At 36.3% G+C, this 12,140-nt stretch overlaps 1 protein-coding gene across 1 annotated transcript in view; it reads left to right on the top strand.

Moving 5' to 3' along the window:
• The window catches only part of KCNH5 (potassium voltage-gated channel subfamily H member 5), a 367,441-nt gene that overhangs the window by 33,473 nt on the left and 321,828 nt on the right, over positions 1 to 12,140 (top strand). Inside the window, exon 3 of the mRNA XM_070469447.1 lies at positions 7,550 to 7,656. Within this exon, the coding sequence (XP_070325548.1) occupies positions 7,550 to 7,656 (107 nt within the window). The remainder of the gene's footprint in view (positions 1 to 7,549; positions 7,657 to 12,140) is intronic.

Below are 12,140 nucleotides of genomic sequence, written 5' to 3'. Positions count from 1 at the left end.
TGGATATTAGCTCTTGGCCTAGCACTCTGATTGAGCTGTGTGTTCTAAGTTCTGGGAGGCTAAGGTTTGTATGGACCATTTCTGCTCCCTTATGTCTCAGCAGGGTTTAGATTAAATGTTATTATATAGTTTTGAAATCACTGAAGTCTAGTTAAAAATGGACACAAATAATTTCATAGTGAGGGTAGCCTTGTAAACAAATCAAAGAATTTTACTGATTTTAATAATGACAAGTTTTAGACAGAATAAGAAACTACACATCAGTGAGTATTTGTCTTTCCCAATCCTTCTCTCATTAGACCAGGTGTATAGAGTAAAAAATTAAATATATTCCTCAGTTTGTTCCAATATTATCATTGTGATTACTCTGGATAAAGTATTTTATTTGTTTCATTTTATTTCTTCTTCTTTTATTTCTTTTCTCCTTCATTCCATCCTCCTTCATCTTCCATAGTTATTCATTTTAGTGTATATATTTTATGTCTTTCTAACAGTTTCATTTGTAAAATAAATATGTGTATTCTTATAATGATGTTGCCTTATGTGCATTTGTTTTGAAGTCCTGCCTAATTTATACCATGCATTAAAATATACAACTTCTTGCTCTTTTCATTCACCATTATGTTCTTGGGATTTTTTTTTTGTTGTTGCTATATCATAATCTGTTTCATCATGTCTGACCATTTTATAGTGTTCTCATAGCCTTCATTTTCGTTATCCACTTTACTAGTCTTGAATTCCAACTTCTGCCACTTTGCTACTCCAACAACTTGGAGGTAAACATCCTTATAGCCATCTTCTTGTGGCCCCATGTGAGAAGTTTTCTGTCACTATGCCCAGAAATAAGATCGCTGTACAGTAGAATATATGCAGAAATTGTAAATTAACTGCTGTCGGATTGCTGTCCAGAACAGCCCTCTGTTTCCACTTTCATCTGCCACGAGGGAGGCTTATAGACTTCCCCGGTGGCTCAGACGGTAAAGCGTCTGCCTCCAATGTGGGAGGCCCGGGTTCAATCCCTGGGTCAGGAAGATCTCCTGAAGAAGGAAGTGGCAATCCACTCCAGTACTCTTGCCTGGAAAATCCCATGGACGGAGGAACCTGGTAGGCTGTAGTCCATGGGGTCACAAAGAGTCAGACATGACTGAGCGACTTCACTTTCACATCCTTATACTTTATAATAGCAGCTAAATTTCTATTAAAAAATCTGCTGTGTACCATGCACTGTCTCATTTTTATTTCAGCTAAAATTTCAAAAACTATTTTTTATGAAATTTCTGGATTCCTAGGAATTTCAAATGTTCATTTTATTATTTAATAATTGCATTTCCAAGCTTTTGAACTGTTGCTCTATACTGAAGGACATAAAACATATTGTGTGTTAGAAAGAGATTGTATGTAGGTTTTGGGGGAATGGCATTTAAAAACGTCTGATCTTATCTCAGGACCCTTATAAAGCCCTGACATTGGAGACATACTGTCATAGTTCAGGTGAAAACCACTTTAGCATTCTACTTTTGATTAATCTGAGCCTTTTAAAAACCTGTTCTGCTTTTTAAAAATTATTTTTATTTATTTTTACTTTTTAAGATAGAAGGGTGGGAAGACCAATCATATAGGTAGGGAGGATAGGAGTAGATAGATGCATTTGAATACATTTTTTTTCCCCCCATGAAGGCACATTAATAATCCTTAACCAGGCTATCAGATTAGACAATAAAGCAGAGATGTTAAATGACACTTTGTTTTCACAAGTAGTTTTATTAACACAGGGTTACCTCAGTCAACAAGAGAACATTCCACATGATGGATGTCAGTCAGTCCTTTTCATTTGGCTGAGGGCTCTGCTTCACACTGAGAAAAGCACTGGAGGGCAGAGTGCCTCAGTGATCACGTCACTCCGAACATTAGAGATGTCTGATTCTAGTCCTACTTTCCCTTAATTACATGTTATGGATTTACCTTTTATGACGCGATCTAAATCCTTTTAAGCTCATATAAATTAATGAGCTATGAAACCTTTTATGATCCATTGTAGAAAGTATGTAATGCTTTGATTTATTATGAAATTATTTCTTTCAGATTTTGAAAGTTGTTCCTATTTATTTCTAAATCCTTTTCCTCACTCGCTCTTAGGCTTCTTTTTGATCCTTTGACTATAGATTTCAGCCCATCCTGTGATTAACTTTCATGATGATTTTACTTTTGTGGCTGATTCTGAGGTGGAGACCACATATTTTTAAGTCACTCTGTGTGGTTTCTGTGATGAAGCATTTGCTAGGCTATGAACTACAGCCTGTATGTAATATTATCCTTTACTTGTGGGCACTGAATGTTTATGTGCTTAGTCCAAGAACATTGCTAACCCTTAGCAGATATTTTGAAGTTAATTTTTATTGGAGTATAGTTGTTTTACAATTCTGTTAGCTTCTACTGTACAGCGAAGTGAATCAGCTCTGCATCGCAGCGGATTCTTTACCGTCTGAGCTACCAGGGAAGCCCTTATGTATACATATATCCCTTCTTTTGTGGATTTCCTTCTCATTCAGGTCATCACAGCGCCCTGAGTAGGGTTCCCTGAGCTATACAGTGAGTTCACATTGTTGACCATTAGCAGGTTAGGATAGATAGGCAGTATCTATGATTAGCTTATGTGTTTTCCCAGTGTGCACTCTGGTTTCTCCCATGGAAGTCTGTCAACATGGCAGCCATCCTTCCTTTCTGGTATCATAATGAGGCTCATTTGTGAGATTATGATGGCAGAACAAGGGATCCCAAAATAAGTCAATCTTGCTATAAAGCAAAGCCACTGGTCCCTAGAAGTTTCCGGGGTAGGATGTACATGAAAGATACACTGCCAAATGCTCAGGCAAGCTGGGTATGGCCCAAGCTAGCCTTCAGGAAATCTCCCTTATTCCCAAGATCAGATCTCCCTCAAGTTAGTTGTATGGCAAGATAAGTGGCCAAAGTATCCAGCAGCAGGCTGTGGGTGAATTTATACCTCAATGTCATGGGCTCACAAAGAAAGAAGACACACCAAATGATGTGTGTATCTCTTTCAGACACAGTGATTCTGCCCAGTAGCAGGAATGAACCAGCTCTTGCCCTCAAATTGTAAAGGATCAGGGGAGTAGGGTTGGGGCTGGAAGGGCCCTCTTCCAACCCCGCCCATGAGAAGCATTCCAGTAATAATTCAGTGATTGTATAGTACATTATAATTTATAACTTCATGTACATTACCCTTTTTAATTCTCACTGTCTGAGTTATATTAACATTATCATCTCTGGTGGCTCAGAAGGTAAAGAATCTGCTTGCAGGGAAGGAGACCCCAGTTTGATTCCTGGATAGCGAAGATCCCCTGGAGAAAGGAATGGCTACCCACTCCAGTGTTCTTGCCTGGCAAATTCCATGAACAGAGGAGTCAGGTAGGCTACAGTCCATGGGGGCACAAAGAGTTGGATGTGACTGAGCAATTAACATTTTCACTTTTCATGGATGAAAGAACTAAGAGTTAGAGAAGTGAAACAACTTGGCCATGGGTTAAACAGTTTATAAGTGGTCCTCTAGGTGCAGTGGTGCTCTGTTATATCACGGCTGCTCCATATTATAGCAGGGATAGATTGCTCTGTGCACCTAATTTTATTTTCTGTCCAATAAGACAACAGTGCAGTTGCGGAAGTCATTTATCATTACTGAAGGGTAGTTTGGTGATTCAGTAGAGTAATTTGAAGTTCTATAGTTTTTTAGTATTCCCATTATATATTCCTGGAGGATAGTCAATAAGATACATAAAAACTGTAAAAAGTTATTTTATAGATATGTGGTTTCTAAAGTCTGATGATTATCATTTCTAAATCTTGTTTCCATTCAAATACCATTAACCATTCAAAGACTGCATTGAGCTTCAGTCATCTGGAGTCATGTTGCAGGAAACCTCAGTAAAGAAATTCAGCATTTACACATAAGGAAAACTGAGCAAGTAAGCAAATATGCCATACCCAGAGTACCCATAGTATATGCAGAAGCACTGGTTTAGTCATTTTGGTTTGGACAGTGCTGGTTGGAAATACTTTCAAAATTTGAATTACTTTCTAGAACACTTGCCTTGGAAGAACGGATAATACATTTCAGACATTCTTTTGGGTCATTTTGAAATACCTTTTACTATTTAACCGTTGCATTTTACTGCTTAAAATATGTGTTCTGTCACTGGAAATACATAGTTTAATAAGCTTAAAATAAAAATATGAGTGAAACAATAGAAGATATAAAATATTATTTTTGAAAAATTATTCAGAGTATAATAATCTGGGATTTTTTTTCTTAAAATGCCCCTGTTTTTCTTAGAACAGGCTATTTTAGTATTGGGAGAGCTAAAGAGGAATGGGTTATAGAATTTTCAGAGTTTATTTGAGAAACTGCTGTTTTCACCTCTTTAGAATTTTAGCTAAATCAAACTTGTACTTCTTCTTAAGTGTTACTGTTACATCAGTTTCCAAGATGGTTTCTTTGAATATTTTTGAGTTGTAATTCATCTTTAATCCTATTAGAGTTAATTTTTCACCAACTTTATTTTAGTTCCTTGTTAGATTTTAGATGATTTCTTTTTCATGTTTTTTTGTTGGCCAATTGTGAATATTGTGTTTTGGTTTATTGAATCATAGACTCCGACATTTAGTAATAGGAGTAAATGCTTTTTCTTTTCTTAAAGACCACAAGTATTTAGTAGTTTAATTGCTCATATCATACTTTTTGTTTTTATGTGTTTTAATATTTTCTCTTTAGTAGAATCTTTAGATTAAATATATCAGTCAATAAAAAGTTTACCTGTCCATAAAAAAATATTAGCAGTATTAAACTAGTGTTTTGTTTTGGTGGAGGAAAGGAGGGTGACTTTCTTCACTTTAACTGAGAAATTCTAATTTAATTGTGACGCCCTCAGGAGATTTTCATAAAACTCACATGATGGTTAAGTCAGGCTTTGACAGGAACAGTGACTTTTCATTGCCCTCTGAAGCATCATGGGCTAGTCTGGCTGTAAGATTATGGAGTTAGAACCTGTCATCCTATTCTAAGATTTTCTTGCTTATTTGATATTATAATGACAATTAACTATTCCTTTTTAATAAAAAATAGAAGTAATTGAAAATTCAGGATACAGATTGGAGAACATTTGGTTGGCCACATCTATCAGTGGCCTCTGATGGCTCAGACAGTAAGGAACCTGCCTGCAATGCAGGATTTGATCCCAGGGTCCAGAAGATCCCCTGGAGAAGGAAATGGCTACCTACTCCAGTATTCTTGCCTGGAGAATTCCATGGACAGAGGAGCCTGGTGGGCTACAGTCCACGGGGTTACAAAAAGTCAGACACGACTGAGCTACTAACACTTTCAGCTTCATCTATCAGTACTTTCTTAGTTTCTAGAATTTTAGTTGCTCAGTTTGGTGTTACCATAAGATGGGTTGTCACTCTGTAATTTTTAGCTGTGATATGTTATCATTGTTGAATCCTGCTAGTTTTGCTGGTTTTTGCTAACAAACTATGCTTTTCATGTTGTAAACTTTCTAGATTGAGATATTCAGGAGCAGATTTCCTATGAAGATAAAAGACCTTAACCTTTATGCCTTTCCGTGAGTGTATGGCTTTCAAGGCTCTGTAATTAATTTTGTTTTATAAATTTAATATTCTGCTCCTTAAAGAGGGCCTCTAGAGCTGTATAGGCTTCGGGTCCCACCCCACTTGGATTTACTGCTGGCTAATAAGTTAATTTCTTGAAAATTCTAAGAAAAGCAATGACAAACATATACTTGAGGTTTCAAAAACTGTCAGGTCGCACATATTTTTCCTGGTGGAAGAAGTGATGTGGACAATCATAGCAACTAGTAGAACTAGGTATTTGAAACCATATGCACAGCTTATGATTGCAAAAGCATCAAGACTAGTTTTAGAGTCTTGTACTCCTTTGACTGAGTTCTGTTTAATTTGCAGACTTTTGGTGAAGTTCTCTTAAAAAAATAGATAATTTCAAATGTTAGGAAATGTTTGTGAGATGTGGAAGTTTACTCTTTGATCTCTGTTTTTATGCTCCTCTAGCCACAGTAATAGGGTATGTTTCCTTCAATTTCTCTTCTTTATTTTCCTTCCGTTGGGTCTACTTGTATGTATTTCAAAAAAATCCTCATAAGTAACGAGAATGCCAATTCAGTAATGCATATAATACTGAATCTTCACATTTCATTGTAGTATAGGAATGTGAAAAAACCATATAAGTTGAAAGCACATAGTGTGATCTTAATATTCAATGAAAAGTATGATTGTTCCATGACCTTTAACAATGTTTGTCAAAGCATTAAAAAAAAAATCTCTTCCTGTTGGTTTTAAGTGCAGGGAAATGAAAACAGTAGTAACACTGATATTTATTTAGTACATTACTTAGTGATCTATAACATTAGAAACATTGAGATTAAAGTGTTTCATTTCTTTGCAAAAACCTATCATAAGTCATTTGAACAATTCTTGCATTCTTGTAATATATTTTATGATATGAAGAGAGCATTTTTTCTACCTCTTAGCGAACAGTGTACTTCTTTTAAGTTTGAATCCTCTTCAACTTTATCCTTTTACTTTCAGTACTGTGAATTACTTCCTAGTACTCCTTTAATGTGAAGGGTTTTTTTTGTTTTTTTTTTAAATGGTATTACGTCCCCTTGGAAACGTTGGTCTTTTTTACAACAATCCTTTTACTGATCTATGTTGATAGGTTTGTCCTCACTAGGTTCCTCTGGCTGCATATTTCAAGTCTCTCAAGTACAGCAGTGTCAACATCCCACCATTCTTTCAGAAGAAATAACTTCTTTTATGTTTAATTTGAATTTCACCTCCACCATGATCACTTTACATTTCTTTGGTGGGCTTTAATCTTTGATGGTGAATTCCTGCTTTTGTTTCTCCATTTTTGTAAAATGGCCCATGAGTGTACCACCGAGAGACAAGGAGGCAACACTACCGCACACTTTGCTGTCTATGCATGAGCTGAGTATTGAATGCACTGTAATTCTGACAGGCTTTAAAGCAAGTAGTGAAATTGATCACTGATTGTTATGTGTACCTGTTATTTACTCGTGACTTGTAGACTGATGATATAGCAGCAAAGTTTATACTTTATGGTATCAATCATAGTTAATATACTATGAAAACCAAAATTTGAACTGTGTTGTTGGGAAACTGGTATTATTTAACAACAGGAATGTTTAAGTAACTAAAATTGATGCATACTGGACTTGTGTAAAGTAAGGACTGTTTTTCTCTCTTATTCTTTCTCACTATATGTTCAAAATCACTTAAAAAGCTAGCTTCTAGCAAGAGTTTAAGAGTCATGATTAAAACATGGTTTAAATATTTTAGTTCATTTTGTGGAAGCAATTATTTTGTAACTAACTTTGAATTCTTAATTTAAAAAAGACAAGTATATGATTTTGTGTAGCATTTGAAAAGCAACCCCAAACTGAAATGGATTGTTTGGTGTTTTTTTTTTTTTTTCTTCCAGTTTTATGTATGGAGAATTGACTGACAAAAAAACCATTGAGAAAGTCAGGCAGACTTTTGACAACTACGAGTCAAACTGCTTTGAAGTTCTTTTGTACAAGAAAAACAGTAGGTATCTAAGTCATCAATAAGATGTGTCAACTCCTTATTAATATTATATATTGGTAAGTGGTAGCTAAGCTATAGTGTAGAGAGAATATAAAAGATTTATTGCTTCTCTTGGCAGGAGGTATTTGTAAAAATTAGATAGCAAAATTAATAAATAATGCTTATGAAAAACAACCTTTTGAGGAATGAAAGAAAAATATAATGCATTTTGAATATGATTTCTTTTGTGTGTCAGATGGCAGGTTATTTTGTGATTAATACCTATGGTAAAGATCCTATAGTTATGTGACAGCAGCTAAAAATGACTGAGAAAAACCACTACAATATTGTAAAGTAATTAGCCTCCAACTAATAAAAATAAATGAAAAATAAAAAAAGAAAAAAAAATGAGAAATTCGTTCATTTCTTCTTATGGTTAAAGGGAAGGTGGATTGTTATCAGTGAGTATGTTATCTTTCAACACATACATAGATGACATGTGAGTGTATGGTATCTACCTGAGGTGAATCTTTACCAATATGGTTGTTTGCTAGACCAGACTGCTTTGTGGGAAGACTGGTGAGAATAGTTGTTACTTTCAGAAAGTACCATTCACATCTGGTAACTTTGTATTGATTATATGTGCTGTTGGCTAATGATGGGAGATATGAGTGGTTGGTTGTCCATTATATAATCACATAATACGTCATGATATGGGTCTTAGGTAATTATGAGTGAGTTTGATGAGACTCTCCAATAGAGTTTGGAGGAAACAAACAACAAACAAAAAACCAACTAATACACTCATCAACCAAGTCTCCTTTCTAATTTGTTTTTTATGAATAGTCACTTACTTTATTTTTTTTTTTTGCTGCATTTCCAAATGGGCCCCCCCCTTTTTTTTTTCCTAAAGAACAGTCACTGCATAAGATGAGTCAGCTTATTTAGTGTTAATGGTTAAACGATAGCAAAGCCAATTATTATCTTTAGTGAAAATTGATGGTTACTAAATTCTTCCCCAGTTCAGGAAGCATTCTAGCTTCAACAGGAAATGCTTGTACCAGGTTTAGTGCTGGTTGGGTTTTGTGAAGCATAGTTTATCCTCTCCATTGTACCTTAAACGTTTGTCCTCTGTTGAATATTTAGGTTTTCTTTTTATTAATAGGCCATCATATGGATAACGACAACCATAGGCATTGCTTCACATTAGTAGTGAAGTTCCCATTACCAGGTGCTATTGGCAATGGAAGAATTAGTTTCAGTGGTTTTTACCTAAGGAATGTTCTGTCATCTTATTTTTCATTATAGAATCAAGACTGAAAATATATTTCTCTTTGACATCATATCCAACTGTCTATTGGCTTGTCAACTAGAGAACAATCCATTCTTAATAATTAGCTCTGTCTTCTATAAGAGAAAAGCCAGTTTCTAGGTGCTTTCTGGACTTTTTCACTAGATCCAAACACATACTGATATTTTGTAGCCAAAACTTGTATGCCCAAACTCCCTTTCTTTCTTTCTTTCTTTTTGCCTCACCGCAAGGGAGGATCTTAATTTCTTCACCAGGGATTGACTCATGTCCCTGCAGTGGAGGTGTAGAGTCCTAACCACTGGACCACCAGGGAATGCCCCCTTGCATTTTTATACAGGGTTGTTACCCCTTGAATGACTTCAGTATATAACTCAAGTTTAGCAAATGATTTAATATTATTCCTTATTACTAAGATCATTTTAGGGGCTTCCCTGATAGCTCAGTTGGTAAAGAATCTGCCTACAATGCAGGAGACCCTGATTTGATTCCTGGGTCGAGAAGATCCGCTGAAGAATAGATAGGCTACCCACTTCAATATTCTTGGGCTCCCCTTGTGGCTCAGCTGGTAAAGAATTCGCCTGCAATGTGGGAGACCTGGGTTTGATCCCGGGGTTGGGAAGATGCCCTGGAGAAGGGAAAGGCTACCCACTCCAGTATTCTGACCTGGAGAATTCCATGGACTGTATAGTCCATGGGCTCGTGGAGAGTTGGACACGACTGAGTGACTTTTACTTCATTAAAGTCATTTTTACCCTGAGATTTGAACAGAATAATCTTTTTTTTTTCTTCTGATTTTAAAGCTTCAAAGTCAGAGCCATAGTTTCTGATTGTCTCAAAAATATCTTGTGGAAATTTTGTTTTGTTTATATCTTTTAAATCATGTTAGCAATAACTTTAATATTTCATTTTTAACAGTTTCCTATGAAGGTGGTTTGGATAGTTTGCTTTATGTTAATAGCTTGTAATAATTGTCTGGCCCTTGTTCAGGCCTGTCTGGTTCTTTTCAGATAACTTATATATGCATAGTTGTCTGTATGGAGTCAGTAGGAGTTATGGCACATAGCACTCTATATTAAAACTCCTGTCATTTCTGGATAGTATCTGCATTGAGTTTTTTTCTTAATATGAAGAATAGATATTGTCCATGCACTATAATGGAGTTCTACTATACTTAAAAGCAGCTTTAAAAAATCTTGTAAATAGTTAGCTAAAGGCTTCTGAACATCAACTGAAAGAATTGTGCTCTTATGATGTTTTTTAATGTTAGAAAAATTCACACGTCTGTAGAGAACTGTTTTGGGAATGCCAAAATCTTGGCCTGAATGCCAAGTCCTCCCAACACTTCCATTAAATAATTAGCTAAACACCATTTGCAAATGGGGAGGTTGAGATATCTGGTTTAATATGTATCACGATTGACATTTAAGTTTGCAACCTCAGTTCTTTAGGTCCATTGCTTTGATTATAGCGAGTTGCTTATACTGTTGAGAAAAAATGCAGTGACTCTGGAAGGATGACTGAAAATGGATCTTTCTGTTTGCACAAACATAGAACTGCGATAGCTAGGGCAACTCAAAATAATCAATGCCTGGGCACTGCATTGAGTTTCCAGCAGCTACAGGTCTCTCTACCTAACCCTCCCAGACTTTCCATCACTTTGAACTCAAATCCAGAATATAGATATTCACCACCCATGCAGCAAAACTCAGCCTCCTTGGAGAAGTCTGAGCCTGTGACTAAACTTGTAAAAAGTATACTGTGATTTCTGAAAGCAATTTTAACAACAGCTCTGACTCAATGCCGAAATTTGAAAAGTTGCTGTTTTCCTTGGAAGGTCTGAGCTGTAACATCATCTCTTTCTGTTTAGATTTCTAGCAGACCTTGGAAAACGACTTATTTTTAATGCCCTTTTCTCTGTGTTTATGACCTACTGCCTCAAGCTCACTGTGTTGGAACAGCCATAGGCCATGTATCTGCGAGCGTCTGGGTCTGGTGATTTGTCAAACTATGCACATCACTCACAGTTCATGGACGCACTGTGTAAAATAAGAAGCAGAAAACAAAGACCAAACCTTTCTGGGAGATGGTGGGATTGTTTTCGAGGTCCCTGTCTCATCCTGTAATCATTTTGGAAAAGACTGTGTCCTTCTGTAGGCTCCCTGGGGTTGCAAAGGACCTGGTTGTCAGAACTGAATATTTATAAAAACCTCTTCTCTGGAATTCTTTGACTTCTAGCATCCGGTAGTCAAGTCACCTATTCTGTGTAAATGGCAAATTTCCCTTTATGGTTATATTATCACCGGACAATTTTTGACCACAGATATGGAGATGCTTCTTATGGGTTTTCATTGAAAGTCACTAACAGGCTAAATCTTTCCTCTAAAGATTAAATATTAACAGCTGCACATCTCACTCCCCAAATCCTAAACCTGACAAAAGACCATATGTCTTTAAAATAGAATATTCAGAGAGGCTTTACTGCACTGTGGCTTGGAAAGACTGTAATGAAAAATGCATCATTTTGATTCTGATGGAAAATTCCCTCAGTGTTTTATCATTTAGTGAGTAATTACTCCTTTGAAGGCATTTCTTGTGTCTTCAAATATTTATTATTTGATGTAATGCCAATTTCTAATTTGTCCAAATCCTAAGGCTTGAATACTTTAAAACACTGTGTGTTCTGAAGTCTGCAGGAGCTATTGTTTGAAGATCATTGTGACAGAGTCTAGGCTCATGCTTTGAGCAAGGAGGTTGGAAGCAGTGTCTCATGAAGAGGTCTGAGACTTTCAAGGCCTGGGGGCATTTTTTTCTTTAACACTGCCTTAAAGTCTTCAGGTATAACTTTCTGTACATCAGGCTTGTAATGTTGCTGACATCCTCTCTCTCTGATGTGGGGATGTGGTCAAAGCTAAAGAGTTTAAGTCTGTTTGACTGATGAGATAACCTTGAGGTAGAAACAGCAATTCAGAAGTTCCTGCAAGAGAAATACTTATCAAAGCATCAGGTATTGATGTTGAAGTCGACTGGAAACACTTCTCGATGTAACGTGGAGAAGCACATAGGAATGCTCACACTTGGTGAGAATATGGAAGGGAGTTGGTGAAAGCAGCAGTGGTGTAGAGACCCAGATCTAAAGGCAACTCTGAAAGAAACGTGGACGTGTTAGTCCTTCAGTCATGTCCAACTCTTTGTG

The sequence above is a fragment of the Odocoileus virginianus genome, chromosome 6, assembly GCF_023699985.2.
Source record: "Odocoileus virginianus isolate 20LAN1187 ecotype Illinois chromosome 6, Ovbor_1.2, whole genome shotgun sequence".
Lineage (NCBI taxonomy): Eukaryota > Metazoa > Chordata > Mammalia > Artiodactyla > Cervidae > Odocoileus > Odocoileus virginianus.
The sequence above is the reverse complement of the archived record's forward strand: the minus strand, read 5'-3'. Positions and strand labels throughout refer to the sequence as shown.